Here is a 17,330-nt window from a genome sequence, read left to right on the forward strand (position 1 = left end):
AAAAATTGGGCTGGGCATGTTGGCTCACACTTGTAATCCCAGTGCTTTGGAAGGCTGAGGTGGGAGGATTGCTTGAGGCCAAGAGCTTGAGGCCAGCCTGGACAGGATGGTGAGACTCTATCTCTATGAAAAAATTTAAAAAGCCAGGCATGGTGCCTTGCATCTGGAGTTCCAGCTACTCAGGAGGCCAAGACAGGTGGATCACTTAAGCCCAAGAGTTTGAGGCTGCAGCGAGCTATGATTATTCCACTACACTCTAGCCTGGGCAACAGAGCATGATCCTGTCTCTAAAAAACAAACAACCAAAAAACAGTGTATCTTGGAGATCAATCCTTAACATATAGAGATGAGTATAGAATAATAGTTTAGACTAGACAATAGTTTAGGTTAGAGTGGCAGTTCTGAACTTTTGAACTCCGCAACACTGTATACTCTAAAAAAATTACTGATAGGAGTGGTCCAGGAAGAGAAAAAAAATTACCAAAGACCTCAAAAGAGCTTTTGTTTATATGACTTGTATCAATCCACATTTACTATACCAGAAATGAAAACAAAAATTTTCTAAACAGTGATGATATAATTACATGTCATGTAGCCTCTCAAAAACTCTACTGTACAATCATGAGAAAATCAGTGAAAAAGATAAGTAACATGTTTGTATCATTATGACTACAGTTTTAAACTTGTATACCTATCCCTTAAAAGGGTCTTGGGGCTCCCCAAACACCTTTGAGAACTGCTGGACTAGAGATGAACTCTGGAGTCAACATGCCTTAATTTAGATTTGATTTTGCTGTGTACTTAACCTCTAGAGCTTGGTGTTATCTTCTGAAATGGGCTAATAATTATACCTATATTTCTCAGAGTTGATTTTATGATTAAAGTCTTCATCAAAGAGCTTGAAAGCATCTAATACTAAATAAATGTTAATTAGTATCATATATCTACCTCATTCTTTTTTTTTGAGATGGAACCCAGGCTGGAGTGCAGTGGCAAAATCTTGGCTTACCGCAACCTCCCTCTGCCTCCTGTGTTCAAGCAATTCTCCTGCTTCAGCCTCCCGAGTAGCTGGGACTGCAGGATCGTGCTACTATATCCAGCTAACTTTTTGTATTTTTAGTAGAGACAGGATTTCACTATATTGGTCAGGCTGGTCTCAAACTCCTGACCTCAAGTGATCCACCTGCCTTGGCCTCCCAAAGTGCTGGGATTATAGGCATGAGTCACCACGCCTGGCCTACCTCATTCTTTTTCTTTTTTTTGAGACAGAGTTTTGCTCTTATTGCCCAGGCTGGAGTGCAATGGCACAATCCTTGGCTCACCGCAACTTCCACCTCCCAGGTTCAAGCGATTCTCCTGCCTCAGCCTCTAGAGAGGCTGGGATTTCAGGCACATGCCAGCACACCCAGCTAATTTTTTTGTATTTTTAGTAGAGACGGGGTTTCACCATGTTGGCCTGGCTGGTCTTGAACTCCTGACCTCAGGTAATCTGCCCGCCTCAGCCTCCCAAAGTATTAGGATTACAGGTGTGAGCCACTGTGCCTGGCTGACTTTTCTGTTTTATTATTTAAATGTCTCTAAAAATGTTTCCAGTCAGATCAATCCTCCTTCCACTGCTTGCTTTAGTGTTCAGTGTCTGTTACATAAAAGGGTCCATGTTGTAAAAGAAGTCAAAAGCAGTCCCAAATAACTGGAACCCACCTGACATATGGTCTAATGTCAGTTTGTTTTCTGGCACTGCATTTTTGATATCTTTCATCATTTCCTTGATTGGCTCTGTAGTCAGTCCTATGAGGTCATGCACAACATCTGGACATAGTTTTCTCCAGCAGAAATTTATTGTTTGGGGCTGATGGCTTTCACAGCTTTTTCTGTAACAATGATGGACTCTTGAATGGTGTAATCCCTTCAGACTTTCATGATGTTCTCTTTATTGGGGTCCTCTTCCATAGTATTGACAATCCTTTCTATAGAGCACTATGTGTAATGAGACTTAAAGGTACTTATGACCCCCTTCCTGATCTAGAGGCTGAAATTAGAGACGTATTTGGGGGCAAGTAGACCACTTTAATGCCTTTGGTGTTGAACTCATGGAGTTCTGAGTGGCCGGGGCCAAAAGAACTTTATTAGTTTTTAGAGACAGCGTAGGATCTCTGTCACCTAGGCTGGAGTATAGTGGCATGATTATAGCTCACTGCAGCCTCCAACTCCTGGGCTCTCCTGCATCAGCCTCCCAAGTAGCTGGGACTATAGGTGTGCACCATAACACCAAGTTATCCAAAATAACTTTTAAAAGGCAGTCCCGGCCAGGCATGATAGCTCATGCCTGTAATCCCAGCACTTTGGGAGCCCAAGGCAGGAGGATCACGAGGTCAAGAGATCAAGACCATCCTGGCCAAAATGGTGAAACCCTATCTCTACTAAAAATACAAAAAAATTGGCTGGAGATGGTGGCGCCCACCTGTAGTCCTAGCTACTTGGGATGCTGAGGCAGGAGAATCGCATGAACCCAGGAGGTAGAGGTTGCAGTAAGCCGAGATCTCGTCACTGCACTCCAGCCTGGGCAACAAGGGCGAAACTCTATCTCAAAAAAAAAAAAAAAATGAGTCAGGGCTGGACTTGGTGGCTCACGCCTGTAATCCCAGCACTTTGGGGAGGCTAAGGTAGGTGGATCACCTGATGTCAGGAGTTCAAGACCAGCCTGGCCAACATGGTGAAATCCCGTCTCTACTAAAAATACAAAAAAAAAAAAAAAAATTAGCTAGGTGTGGTGGCATGCACCTGTAGTCCCAGCTGCTTGAGAGGCTGAGGCAGGAGAATTGCTTGAATCCAGGAGGCGGAGGTTGCAGTGAGCCAATATCGCGCCACTGCACTCTAGCCTGGCACCTGGCGACAAAGCCAGACTCGTCTAAAAAAAAAAAAATCTACATTTCAAACCCATGCCGTTCAAACCTGTGTTACTCAAAGGCAAACAGTATTTTATTTTTTTAAAAAATTATTTATTTATTTATTTATAGAGACAGGGTCTTGCTTTGTTACCCAGGCTGGACTGCAGTGGGATGATCATAGCTCACTGTAGCCTCGAATTCCTGGGCTCAAGGGATCTACCTACCTCAGACTCCTGAGTAGCTGGGATTACAGGGGCATGCCACTACACCTGGCTAAGTTTTTATTTAGTAGAGACAGGATCTTGCTATGTTGTTCAGCCCGGTCTTGAACTCCTGGCTTCAAGTAATCCTCCCATCTCAGCCTCCCAAAGTTTTAGGATTACAGGCATGAGCCACCACGCTCAGCCTCAACTATATTTTCTTAATTTCATTTTTTGATTGTTCATTGCTAATATATAGAAAAACAATAATTTTTGTATATTGATCTTATATCCTATAATTTTGTTCAACTTAGTTCTAATGGTATCTGTGTGTGTGTGTGTGTGTGTGTGTGTGTGTGTGTGTGTATTTGTTAGGATTTTCTATTTACAAAATCATGTTATCTGTGGATGTAGTTTTACTCTTCTTTCTAATCTGAATGGCTTTTATTTCTTTTTCTTGCTTAAATGCCCTGACTTGATCCTCTAGTACAATGCTGAACAGAAGTGGCAAGAGTGAACAGACATACTTGTCTTGTTTCTCATCTTGGTGGGAAAACACCCAGTTGTTCACCTATAAGTATGATGTTTTAACTGTGGATTTTTGTAGATGAACTTTATCAGGTTAAAAAGTTCCCTTCTATTCCTAGCTTTTTGAGTGTTTTGTATTATGAAAGAGTGTTGGATTTTGTTTAATGGTTTTTCTGTACCTATTGAAATGATCATGTGATTTTTGTCCTTCATTGTATTAGCATAGTATGTTACATTGACTTGTGTGTTATACAATCCTGCAATACTGGGATAAATCCTGCTTGGTCAAGATGTATAATACCTTTTACATTGCTTTATTTGTTTTGCTAGTATTTTATTGAAGATTTTAAAATCTATATCTATAAGGGATCTTGATTGATAGTTTAGTTTTCTTTTTTTTGTTGTTGAGACGGAGTCTCGCTCTGTCACCCAGGTTGGAGTGCAATGGCATGATCTCAGCTCACTGCAACCTATATCCCCCGGGTTCAAGCAATTCTCCTGCCTCAGCCTCCTGAAGTAGCTGGGACTACAGGCTCCTGCCACCACGCCTGGCTAACTTTTGTATTTTTAGTTTCATCATATTGGCTACGCTGGTCTCAAACTCCTGACCTTGTGATCTGCCTGCCTTGGCCTCCCAAAGTGCTGGGATTACAGGCATGAGCCACCACACCCAGCCAATAGTTTTCTTATGATATTTTGTCTGATATTATATTTCTCATGAATTTTGTCTGGTTTTGGTTACAGAGTAATACTGACCTCAAAGAATGAGTTTGGGAAGTATTCCCTACGCTTGTAGTTTATAAGAGTTTATGAAGGATTAGTCCTAACTCTTCCTCAAACGTTTGGTAGACTTCACCAGTGATGACAGCTGGACCTGGACTTTTCTTCATTGGAAGTTTTTTTTTTTTTTTTTTTTCCAGACAGGCTCTCCCTCTGCCACCCAAACTAGAGAGCAGTGGTGCAATCACTGCTCACTATAGCCTCGACCTCCCAGACTCCATCAATCCTGCCACCTCAGCCTCCTGAGCAGCTGCGACTACAGGTGTGCACCACCATGCTTGGCTAATTTTTGTGGGGGGATTTTTGTTTGTTTTTTATTGTAGAGATGAAGTTTTGCCACGTTGGCCAGGCTGGTCTTGAATTCCTGTGCTCAAGTCATCCTCTCACCTCAGCCTCCCAAAATAATGGGATTACAGGCATGAGCCACTATGCCCAGCCAAAAGTTTTTTGATTGTTAATTCAATCTCCTTATTTGTTGTAGGTCTACTTGGGGTTTTTTTTTTTTTTTTTTTTTTGGAAATAAGGTCTCACTCTCACCCAGGCTGCAGTGCAGTGGCACTATCATAGCTTACTGTAACCTCAGACTCCTAGGCTCAAGTATCCTCCTGCTTCAGTCTCTAAAGTAGCTGGGACCACAGGCATGTGTCACCATGACCAGGTTTTTTTTTTTTTTTCTTTTTTTTTGAGACAGAGTTTCACTCTTGTTACCCAGGCTGGAGTGCGATGGCACGATCTCGGCTCACCGCAACCTCCGCCTCCCGGGTTCAGGCAATTCTCCTGCCTCAGCTTCCTGAGTAGCTGGGATTACAGGCACGCACCACCATGCCCAGCTAATTTTTTGTATTTTTAGTAGAGATGGCGTTTCACCATGTTGACCAGGATGGTCTCGATCTCCTGACCTCATGATCCACCCGCCTCAGCCTCCCAAAGTGCTAGGATTACAGGCTTGAGCCACTGCGCCCGGCCTTTTTTTTTTTTTTTTAGAGATGGGGTCTTGCTATGTTGCCCAGGCTGATCTCAAATTCCTGGTCTCAAGCAATCCTCCTGCCTGAGCACCCCAAAGCACTACTAAGGGTATGACCCACTGTGCCTGGCCTCCAGTTTTTCTTGAGTCAGTTTCGGTAATTTGTATCTTTCTAGGCATTTGTTGATTTTACCTAGGTTATCTAATTTGTTTGCATAGTATTTAGATTGGTAGGGATATCCTTTCTTCCTTTCTTCCTTCCTTCCCTCCCTCCCTCCCTCCTTCCTTCCTTCCTTCCTTTCTTCCTTCCTTCTTTCCTTCCTTCCTTTTTTGAGAGATAGGGTCTTGCTCTGTTGTTCAGGCAGGAGTGCAGTGGTGCAATCATGACTCACTGCAGCTTCAGCCTACTGGGTTCAAGCAATCCTCCTGCCTCAGCCTCCTGAGTAGCTGGGACTACAGGCACGTGCCACCACACCAAGCTAATTTTTCTTTTTTGTAGAGATGGGATTTCACTGTGTTGTCCAGGCTGTCTAGTTCCTTAAGGTAGATTAGGTTACTGATTTGAGGTCTTTAAAAATATATATAAGCATTTAGAGCTATAAATTTCCTTCTAAGCACTGTTTAAGCTGCATCCTATATATTTTAGTATGTCCTGTTTTCATTTTCATTCAACTCAAAGCATTTTCTAATTTTCCTTGTGATTTATTCTGTGACTTATTTGCTTATTAGGAGCTTGTAGTTTAATTTCCACATATTTGTGAATTTCTCAAATTTCCTTCTGTTTTTGACTTCAGAGGACATGTACTATATGATTTCAATCTTTTTAAATTTACTGAGGCTTGTTTTATGGCTTAAGATATGGTCTACCCTGGAGAATATTCTGTGTATCCTTAAGAAGAAAATGATTCTGTTATTGTTGATAGAATGTTCTATAAATTTGTGTTGTGTCTAGTTGGTTTCTGCTGCCTCTCTTAAAGCAGAAGCAGGTAGTCAGTTCATGTTATACCCTAATATTCCACTTCTACTCAGTCTTCCCTCTGAGGTCACGAAGCTAGTATGCTTCAATCATCATCATCGTCATCAGTCAATACTTACATAGCACAACCCCGTACTCTTCTAAGCATGTTCCATAAAATCACTCATTTAATCCCACCACGTGCTCACCTTTGCACTCCAAGCAGCTGTTCCTCACTATAAGTGGAGTTCCCCTCACCCTGCCGGGTCTGATTCCATTCATTCTCAGACTTCTTTTCCTTTTGTGCCTTCATGCAGTTACAACAGCCACAGGGGTCGTGACTCTCAGGTGGTGTGTCTTCTGGGTATTTGTTTCTTCTAACTGCATCAATGTAAGCTGCAAAGCAACAGCCCCTCCATTAGGTCTCCATCTGACCCTGAAAATCAACTTTTTGACCTACCTTAACTCTCTAGGAGGCTGCTCGTAAGCATGAGAAGGTAAGCATGATGGCCAGGGCTAAGGAGGTCATGCTGACTTTTAAGCATTCATATGAAGCTGAATAAACATCTGTTTCTCTGTGGTCAATGGTCAGAAGAGACACTGCTCATAAAATAGCATTTTTTGTTGCAGTGCCTCCCACCCCTAAGATTTAAAGTAGAGAGGAGTTCAATTCTTTTAATCTAACAATTATAGAACTAATATGTACCAAGGCACTTGGCTAGACAGATCAAGGGGGCAGATGAGTAAGACCTACTCTTGACCACAAAGAGGTTACAGTTTAATGCAAGCTTGTCCAACCCGTGGCCCACAGGTGGCATGAGGCCCAGCATGGCTTTTAGCCCAACACAAATTTGTAAACTTTCTTAGAACATTATGAGTTTTTTTGCAATTTTTTTTTAAATCTCATCAGCTGTCACAGTGTTAGTGAATTTTATGTGTGGCCCAAGACACCAAGACAATTCTTTTTCCAATGTGTCCCAGGGAAACCAAAAGGTTGGATACCCCTGGTTTAAAGGGAGAAGATTCAATACTAACACCTGTAGAATATAAAGAGGGTCATAAGCAATTCAGTCAAAAGGGACAGAGCACTCATGTCTTCTCTGGAGGACCTGGGAAAGCATTTAACATCCTTCTTCTGCTTAGCATCCCTCAGCTACTACCCACTGATCCTGGACACACTTCCTCTAAATCGGCCTAGCTAACTCCAACTCCAACACATCCTTCTTGTCACTGTTTCTAACACTTTCTGCAAGAAGCCTCCCTTGACAGCCAGTCTGCATTAGATGCCTTATCAGTGTGCTCCCCAAATCCCTGACCTTGCTATGTAGCCCAGGCCATTTTGTATTATTAGCCTGTTTTGTAATTGGCTCTTCAGTCATTAAACTGTCTCAGTGGGCGGCGAGTCGTGTGAGCTAAGGAACTCATGTCAGTCATCGCTGCAGAATCAGCATAATGCGGGGCACACAATAGGTATTGGATCAATACTTTTTGCCTGACTGTAGGGTGGAAAAGGCTAGTCCTGATGCCGGCTGGAGCGACATGATCAAACAGGGACTGAAGGTCAGGTGGCCCAGTTAGGCGGAGGATAGGGGCCAGGTTAGCAAGCTGCGGGGAGACCGCAGCACCCCACGGGCCCTCCAGTCACCCTGGCACGGGCGGGGCCTGACCCGCTGCGGGTCCTGGGCGGGGCACGGGCGGGGGCGGGGCTGGGGGCCGGAGGCAACAAGTCGTCACTGGTGACTCTGGCTCGCCGTCGGTCCCCAGCTTCCCTACCCCATCCTACTCTGGCTCAGCATCTTCTCACAGGCCTCCGTCCCTCACCTCAGGGCCAGGATCTCAGCCCTTGAGCGTCTTCAGGATCCTCATCCCTGATTTCTCCCGAACACCGCCCTGTCCCTCCCTCGGGTGGGGACCTAGTACCTTCCGTCCAGCGTTCCCCGCTGCCCAGAGTCGCCGCCATCTCGGTTCCCAATCAGCAGGTCTGCCTAGCCTCCCCGCGCCCGAGGCTGAAAGAGAAGGGGGCGCGGAGCGCAGGGCACTCTGGTTATTGTAGTCCAGTCCGTACGAGCTCATGGGGCACTGGACTACAACTCCCGGCAGGCTCTGCGCGAGAGGCCGTGGGAGATGCACACAAGTAAAGGGCTTGACCTTCGACAGGAGACCAGTGGAAGAGTGTTGCTGCTAGCTGCCTGCAGCATCGCTCTCCTCATTTGTAGAGTTGCGATAGACACTTCGTCCCCGCCTAACCCTCCAGACATTCAAGGAGGGGCGACTAAGGTCCTGCCTGGTAAGGGCTTTGCAAACTATAGGCTCGAGGGTGACAGTATGACTATTATGCCCCTCAGGGATGTCTTTGAAGCATATGCTAATGCTTGTTCTGTGCAAAGTCAGTGGTAGGCCCTGGAGATTCAGAGATGGGTTTTGGAGATGCCGACTCCAGCCTTTGGAAGCTTAAGAGTCAAGAAAATAGAAAAGTGATGTAGATTTATGGGATTGGAGGGCAATCTTGGTATGCCCCTGCTGCCCCAGCTCCTCAGGCACTGGACATCAGAGGGTGTCGGGGTGGAGAAAGAAGACATGAAAAGGTATTGGGGCCGGCATTAGAGCCTCCATCTTTGCAGTTCCGGTCCTTCCTCCAACTCGTCCTACTCCAACCCCTTCTGACACCCTTTGCCTCTCTTCCAGCCCAGTTGTCTCTTTAGTCCATTCCTTTCTTTTATGAAGGATTAGACATTGAGATTAGTAAAAAGGAAATGAGAAAATAAATATTTCTGTTTCCCATCCAGTTAGGGTGGAGACTAGCAGAGAATAAAAGCAACTTTCTTCATAGGTGGATGGCTATAGTTCATCCCCAAACAAAAAATTACCCTGAATTCACTGAGATCTTACCCAAGAAGATAAAATCAATCATGATATCGACTAGAACCGACATAGGCAGTGGGGAGAGACGTATATTCCTGGACATAAATTTGGAAGGGTAAAAGCCCCAGAGGGCATGCAGTTCCAGCCTTTTCCTACAGTCACAGCCCTGGCATCACTGACATCGTGCCCACTTAAGAACTTAGAGAACAAGGCCTCTCAGTGGAAAAAGCACTGGCCTAGAAATTGTATGGGCATTATATTAATAGTTGGAGTTTTGTACAAATCATTGTGTGATCCTGAAAAACTCCTTTTTCCTTCTTCTTTGGCCTGAGTCTCCTCACCTATAAAATCAAAAGGTTGGATTCAATTCGTAGTTTTTAAATTGGGGAATCCTTAAGGCTCAATGTGTAGATGTCTCTGGGATCTTCTATTGAGGAGTGGGAGGGGGTAGGAAGGCATAGCAGCGAAGGCACTAGCACCTTAACCTTCTTCAATCAAAGCAGTTCTGCTTTTTTCTGTTTTGTATTTTGTGGTCTACTAGAGGAAAGAAAACCCACATGTTTGAAAACTACCAAACTAGTTGACCACTAAAGGCTTGTGTCATTTGTAATATCAGTTTCTCCTGGAGCACTTAAAGACAGCGTTCTTCCCCCACCCCCACCCCCTTAAGCACTGAGAAAGTAACAGTTGTCTAGAAATTTGGTCATTTTTACTTAATTTAGGAGGAGGAATTTAGCATAGTGGTTAAAAAATCCACATAGGATTCCTGTAGGACGTAATAAGATAATGCTTGTCAAGCTTTTAGCACCTCATCTGGCATGTAGTATGTGTTTAATAAATGCTAGCCACTGTTATAGAGTGGCTCGGAGGAAGAAAAACCATTTTTTATGGGTTGACACTGTAAATTAGGAGTGAAGGTGTGTGTGTTGGGTATATCGTAAAGTCTTGGATATGATTAACTGGACCCCATTTCTGCCTATCTGTCAATCATTACCTGCAAATAGGACAAGAAGCAAAACACTGCCAAAAAGGGCTGAGAAGCTGCTTTTCATGCACCCTAACCCCTGAATCCAGCCACTAAAACCAGTGATTTTCTCCCTTTCAAAAAGAGAAGAAGATGGTAAAAGCGAAATAGTATGAGAAGGTTTCGGGTCATCCTAAATCTGATGAATTTTGTATGCCCTTAAACTTGAGAGGCAAAGGAGGCCCCAGAACCATGAGATGAGTCAAAAGCGCAGCTCTGGGACACTGGATCTCTGACTACCTAATCTCATCCAGATAGCAGTGTGCTCACAGAAAGCTGGATCCTGAAGGTGCCACTTGCGCTCTGCAGCTGAGGTACCTGATCAGGGACATCTATCAGGTGGTTGAATATAAAAAGGAAGTTTTTCTGGTTTTGGGAGGCTAGACCACCTGCTCTAGAAGATGAACAGCTGAGGGTGGGGTGGACGTTGGAGTCCAGGGGCACAGGGAAAGGTCTGGAGGCACTACTTGGAGATACTAGAATACCATGAAGTCAGAGGTATTTGGCTGAGAGTGGGCTGCTGGAGCACTACTGTAGGGGTTAACTGGATTGAGAAGACGAACTATGAATAATGAGACTATTTAGGGGCAGAGCCTAGGCTCAAGAGTATTGCACAGGATTTGGGAAGCTGGGGTCTCTTCTCAAATCTTAGCAGCTGTCTGGTAGCTAAGCATCCTCTCTCCTCATCCTCTGAAACCTTCCATCCCCTTCTTTTCTAGACTTCTTTTCATTTACTTCTAGAACAGTAACAAAAATGAGTTAGCATTATGACCTTCTCAAATATTGCCAAGTATCCAAATGTATTCTTCAGTTTGTTTACCTCTCAGCTAACACTTCTGGATGAATTTTTCTTTCTTTTTTTTTGAGACAGAGTTTCACTCTTGTTGCCCATGCTGGAGTGCAATGGCCCTATCTCGGCTCACTTCAACCTCCGCCTCCCAGGTTCAAGCGATTCTTCTGCCTCAGCCTCCTGAATAGCTGGGATTACAGGCATGTGCCACCACACCAGCTATTTTTTGTATTTTTAGTAGAGACGGGGTTTCTCCATGTCAGTCAGGCTGGTCTCGAACTCCCGACCTCAGGTGATCTGCCCACTTTGGCCTCCCAAAGTGCTGGGATTACAGGCATGAGCCACCGTGTCTGGTTGAATTTTTCTTAAGATTGTATCATTTGGACTGACATGGAACTTGAAAGCTCAACATTGAGAACATTTCTGTGTCAGTTTTTGCTTAAACTCATCAGCTAGTTAGCGAAAATCGTCCCCATTGTCAAGTTCAATTTCTGTGTTTTGTAAAAGAGGAAGCTATGGGCCCAAAGGGTACAGAATGGAGATGCCAGGAGAAAGCAACTCACAGGAAGAGTGAGAGGGTAGCTGGGAAGGAGGTAAGGGAAGAGAAATTGGGATCTCCAAGGCAGTTCTCAAAGAGAAGGAGATAGGTATGGAAAGAATTTCAAAGAGGAGAGAAAGGAGGACATCCACAAACCCAGGAAAAGACTGGTGTACAGAATCACACAGTGTTTTCCAGCATATTCAAATTGAATAGAGTAGTACTAGCCAGGCTTGGGGAAACTGTGTGTCAGAGCTAGGTCAAGGGGGCCTGCAGTGATCCTTCATCTGCTAAACCATTTCACCTTAGGGTCAGCCTCAGGTTTCTTTCAGTTTTCTCCACTTACTTTTTTTATTTTTAGAGACAGGGTCTTATTCTGTCATGTGGGCTGGAGTGCAGTGGCGCTATCACAACTCACTGCAGCCTTGATCTCGTGGACTCAAGTGATCCCTCCTGAGTAGCTGGGACCACAGGCGCATGCCAATATGCCCAGCTTTTTTTTTTCTTTTTTTCTTTTTTTTTGTCGACACAGGATCTCACTATGTTACCCAGGCTGGCCTGGAACTCCTGGGTTCAAACGATTCTCTCACCGGAGTCTTCCCAAGTGTTGGGATTACATGCATGAGCCAACACGCCCAGCCTCCACTTACTTTTTAACAATGTGTGTTGAACTGTAGTGGATTCTTTTTGGTGATACTGAGGTTTGTCCTGTGCCCTATATGACTAAGATGCTGCCCCATCCAGCCCTAGAAGAAAGAAGCTGAGTAACTGATCCTCCTGTCCCACTGGGCCTGTGTATCTGAGCTGGTTTATTGGTTGCCCTCCCACAGGATGGGGGAAGAAATGAGAGAAAGACATTCTGCCACAAGTCCCCCATCCCTGCCACCTGTTCCTGCTTTAGGACCACGTAGTCCTGTGTGAGAAAGAGGAGGAAGTCATCTTATAAATGATGATCATCCTGTTGACTAGACATCAAGGATGAGATAGGTTTTCAGGGAAGCTGCAAGGGCTGCAGAAGGCTGCACTCAGATTTCCTGTCAGAGGTGGGGTCTTGGATTTGCATAAATAGTAGGATCTTCCACGAGAAACTTCCCTACTAGAGTTTGCTCCAGAGCAGAATTCAGCATTGAGTTCATCCTCTACGCCTTCCCAAAGGATAGAGTTACTTAGCAACAGGAAAATCCACATGGCTCATGTGGTACTGCGGTGTCAGTGTCAGGGTAAAAGCCTTTCAATCTCAAAGATTATTAATACCAGTTCTCGCCCTCTTCCCCCGCATATAAATACCTTGTGACTAACAGCTCATATATGCAGGTCATTGCCCAGAGTCAGGGGAAAATGTGTGGCTTTATACTGAAGATGTCAGGCGACTTTCCTAGAGTGAAGCCCCATGTCCTTGACCTGTTTAGTCCGGTATGGCAAGCAGCTGTACTGAGTGCCCATGGCAGGCAGAATAACAACAGCACAAACAGAATCCCCGACATTGTTATGTCACTGAGGGGGTTCCACCCCAATGGTGGATGTTAGACCAGAACTGGCTAGTAAGTCATGTGCTGTTGGCTGTGAGATTTAAATCAAATATATATGAATTATTTAAAATTAAAAAATATTAGCCAAGGCTGGGTGCAGTGGCTCACACCTGTAATCCCAGCACTTTGGGAGGCCAAGGTGGCCGGATCACCTGAGCTCAGGACTTCAAGACCAGCCTGACCAACATGTTGAAACCCTGTCTCTACTAAAAATACAGAAGTTAGCCAGACATGGCAGTGGGCACCTGTAATCCTAGCTACTTGGGAGGCTGGGGCAGGAGAATTGCTTGAACCCGGGAGGCGGAGGTTGCAATGAGGCGAGATCAAGCCATTGCACTCCAGCATGGGCAACAAGAATGAAACTCTGTCTCAAAAACTAGCCAAGGTGATGGCTCACACCTGTAACCCCAGCACTTCAGGAGGCCGAGGTGGGAGGATCTCTTGAGCCCAGTAGTTCGTGACCAGCCTGAGCAACGTAGCAAGACCTCGTCTCTACAAAAAATTCAAATGCATTAGCAGTTGTGGTGGCACATGTCTATAGTCCCAGCTACTTGGGAGGCTGAGAGGCAGGAGAATCGTTTGAGCCCAGGAGTTCGAGGTTGCAGTGAGCTATGATTGTGCCATTGCACTCCAGCCTGGATGGCACAGCCAGACCCTATCTTCCCTCCCCTGAAAAAATACTGTAGTATTGCTTTCATAGGTTAGGTACTCCCACAAAATAGACTCCTAGAGGCTGAGATTTGCACACTAAAGGTTTCTTGGTGAGCGCTCCTGGGGAGGCAGGAATGTGGGGAGGAGAATTGAGGCATGGGGTCCAGGTCTTCATCCGAACTCCCAACCCCGATCAGCCAATCATCAACTAGCTGTGAGTCCTCAGCAGCCAACACCCAGGTCTGGGGAACAAGTGCCTTGATCCTAAAGTGGGGCCTGGGTGCTGGTGCCCCACTGCAAGCTGTCTGCTACAATCGCTCACTTCCCAAGAATCTCCACATGTATTATCCCATTTTACCTAGCCACTAGCCAGTGATGTAGCCAGGACTAGGTAGGGGGCATTCTTCCCCGTTAGTACACAGGAGAAATGGAACTTCTGAAAATGTGAAAGGCTTGTCCAGAGCTGCTTGAGACTTGTCTCTGGCTCCCACCCAGAGTGATCTCTACTTAGCAAACTGTGTTCATTTGTTCTTACATCTAGAGTCTGTAGCACTGTGGAATATAAGAATGAGAAAAGATAGTGAAGACCAAGTCGTCCAGCCATCTCACTAAAACCTGGCAGGCATGGTGGCTCATACCTGTAATCCCAGTACTTTGGGAAGCCAAGGGAGGAGGATCACTTGATCTCAGGAGTTTGAGACCAGCCTGGCCAACACGGCAAGAGCCTGCCTCTACAAAAAAATTTTAAAAATTAGCCAGGAGCAGTGGCTCATGCCAAGAGTCCCAGCTACTTAGGAGACTGAGGTAGGAGGATTGGTTGAGCTCAGGAGCTCAAGGCTGCAGTAAGCCATGATTGTACCACTGCACTCCAGCCTGGGAGAGGGAGTGAGACCCTGTCTCAAAAAAAAAAGTAAAAATGTAAGAGAACAGGCTTGGAGAAAGGGGACAATTTCACTAAAGTCAACCTGCAAGTCTGTGCCAGGGCCCAACTTTATGACCAGATTTCCTTCACCCAAGGGCCAGTTTATATTACCTAAGATGTGCTGGGCACAGTGTGTCACACAGGAGCTACAGACATGGGCAGGTTACAGGCCCTGTCCTGGGGGATTTTAGAATACAGTAGGTTCTTTTCTCTTTTCTTTTCTTTTTTCCTTCCTTCCTTCCTTCCTCCCTCCCCCCCTCCTTCCCTCCTCCTTTTTTCCTTCCTTCCCTCCCTTCCTTCCTTCCCTCCTACCTTCCTTCCTTCCTTCCCTCTCTCCCTCCCTCCCCCTCCTTTTCTTTCCTTCCTTCCCTCCCTCTCTCCCTCTCTCTCTCTTTCCTTCCTTCCTTCCTTCCTTCCTTCCTTCCTTCCTTCCTTCCTTCTTTTCTTTCTTTCTTTCTTTCTTTCTCTTTCTTTCTTTCTTTCTTTCTTTTCTTTCTTTCTTTCTTTCTTTCTTTCTTTCTTTCTTTCTTTCTCTCTCTCTCTCTCTCTCTCTCTCTCTCTTTCTTTCTTTCTTTCTTTCTCCTTTTTCTTCTCTTTCTTTCACATCTTACCCCGTCACCCAGGCTGGAGTGCAGTGGTACAACCAACCCTGGCTCACTGCAGCCTCTACCTCCCAGAAGAAAGTGATCTCCTACCTCAGCCCCCAAGTAGCTGGGACCACAAGCATGTGCCACCACACCCTGCTAATTTTTGTATTTTTTTGTAGAGACAAGGTCTTGCCATGTTGCCCAAGCTGGTGTCTCCACGAAAATCTCATCTTGAATTGTAATCCCCATAATCCCCACATGTCGAGGAAGAGACCAGGTGGGTGGTGATTGGATAATGGGGGTGATTTCCTCCATGCTGTTCTTATGGTAGTGAGTGAGTTCTCATGAGATCTGATGGTTTTATAAGGCAGTTTTCCCTGATCTTGCTGACTCTCTCCTGCTGCTTTGTGAAGAAGGTGCCTGCTTCCCCTTCCACCATGATTGTAAGTTTCCTGACGCCTCCCCAGCCATACGAAACTGTGAGTCAATTAAACCTCTTTCCTTCTAAATTATCCAGTATTTCTTTATATCAGTGTGAAAACAGTCTAATAAAATACGATATTTTAATATTATTATTTATAATAATAAAACGGTCTTGAACTCCTACCTCAAGCGATCTTTCACCTTGGCCTCCCAAAGTGCTGGGATTACAGGCATGAGCCACCATGCCCTGCTCACTAGGTTTCTGCAGTCTCATTTTAATAGTTTTAATGAGACACAGAGAATGAAACTTTTTGTTCTAGGCCGTCTCTCTCATATCGCCTTGAGAAGTCCAAATCAGAAAAAATAGCATACTGAGAGCTGGGCGCGGTGGCTCACACCTATAATCCTAGCACTTTGGGAGGCTGAGGCAGGCAGATCACCTGAGGTCAGGAGTTCGAGACCAGCCTGACCAATATGGTGAAACCCCATCTTTAAAAAAAAAAAAGAAAGAAAAAATAGCATACTGTTGTTTCAGAATGAGTAAGCAGTATTCTCCCTGTGTTCCAAACTGCCAATTAGCTGGTTCTTATAAAGTTAAGTACTCCTGGAAAACACACATGGACAACTTCTGCCTTGATTTTCCCCAACATTCATTTCCGGACTAGTGTTATAGTAGACATGCCTAAGACTAAGAAAGCAGACCTCCTTCTCTTTAAATGACTTTCCAGTATTTCTACAATCTTCTATTCTATATCTAGGACAGAAGATAACAGTTGTATGGGGTAAGATGGGGAGGGTTTGGGTTGATGAAGTCATAGACCCATCCCCACTGCAAACCTTCCCAGTGTTCATCCCATAGCTAAGACCAAAATGATGCATGTCTACCCAGGGGCAAGTGGAGGACATTTGCCCACATCTCATTTACCTCTCCCCACTGGCATTTCCTAGTCAAAACTTATTTCTTGGTGATGACTGATTGCTGTTTACAGTCCCTTGTTTCTCTCCTTTGCTGGAGTGGTTAGTCAGTTGCCTCAACTCTATGTAATAAACCAGGTGATACTCTGGTTTCTCTTCAGGTCATATAAATCTCACCTTTTACTAAAGATCCCTGTGGAGAGGAGCAACTTTGAGTTTTTAGCTAATTTTTTTGAGGTTTTGCTTTAGCAAAACTAGTATAAAGAAGAAAAGAAAATAAAAGGAAAAAAACAATGGCTGGGTGCGGTGGCTCACACCTGTAATCCTAGCATTTTGGAAGGCCGAGGCGGGTGAATCACATGAGGTCAGAAGTTCGAGATCAGCCTAACCAACATGACGAAATCCCGTCTCTCCTAAAAAAATACAAAGAATAGCCAGGCATGGTGGCACACACCTGTAGTTTCAGCTGCTCAGGAGGCTGAAGCAGGAGAATTGCTTGAACCTGGGAGGCAGAGGTTGCAGTAAGCTGAGTTCACGCCACTGCACTCCAGCCTGGGAGAGAGTGAGATTCCATCTCAAGAAAAAAAAAAAAAAGCAACAACAACAATAAAATCCAGGTGAACCTGATAAAACCTGACAAAAACTTCCTTCTATCAACTATCAAAGTTTCTCAGAGAGCTGCCCATAGGGGCAGAAACCTGCACGTATGTCTGACCTAGGAAAGAAAGCCCCAAAGCTGCTAGAACATGCTGTTAAGAAATGTGCGTGGGAGCA

General features: G+C 44.9%; 1 protein-coding gene and 1 non-coding gene across 2 annotated transcripts in view; one reads left to right on the forward strand and one right to left on the reverse strand.

Moving 5' to 3' along the window:
- The window catches only part of DNAJC18 (DnaJ heat shock protein family (Hsp40) member C18), a 31,838-nt gene extending 23,483 nt beyond the window's left edge, over positions 1 to 8,355 (reverse strand). The window contains exons 1-2 of the mRNA XM_017536724.2: positions 8,236 to 8,355; positions 6,525 to 6,711 (exon numbers count right to left, since the gene is read on the reverse strand). Coding sequence (XP_017392213.1) covers positions 6,525 to 6,711; positions 8,236 to 8,275 — 227 coding nt within the window. The 5' untranslated portion in view covers positions 8,276 to 8,355. The remainder of the gene's footprint in view (positions 1 to 6,524; positions 6,712 to 8,235) is intronic.
- Positions 8,356 to 16,697: 8,342 nt separating this feature from the next.
- On the forward strand, positions 16,698 to 16,812 carry LOC119472464. The gene has a single exon (XR_005201607.1). It is a non-coding gene; the product is annotated as a U5 spliceosomal RNA (small nuclear RNA).
- Positions 16,813 to 17,330: the final 518 nt, after the last annotated feature.

This window comes from Cebus imitator, unplaced genomic scaffold, assembly GCF_001604975.1.
Source record: "Cebus imitator isolate Cc_AM_T3 unplaced genomic scaffold, Cebus_imitator-1.0 Scaffold101, whole genome shotgun sequence".
In the NCBI taxonomy this organism is placed as follows: domain Eukaryota; kingdom Metazoa; phylum Chordata; class Mammalia; order Primates; family Cebidae; genus Cebus; species Cebus imitator.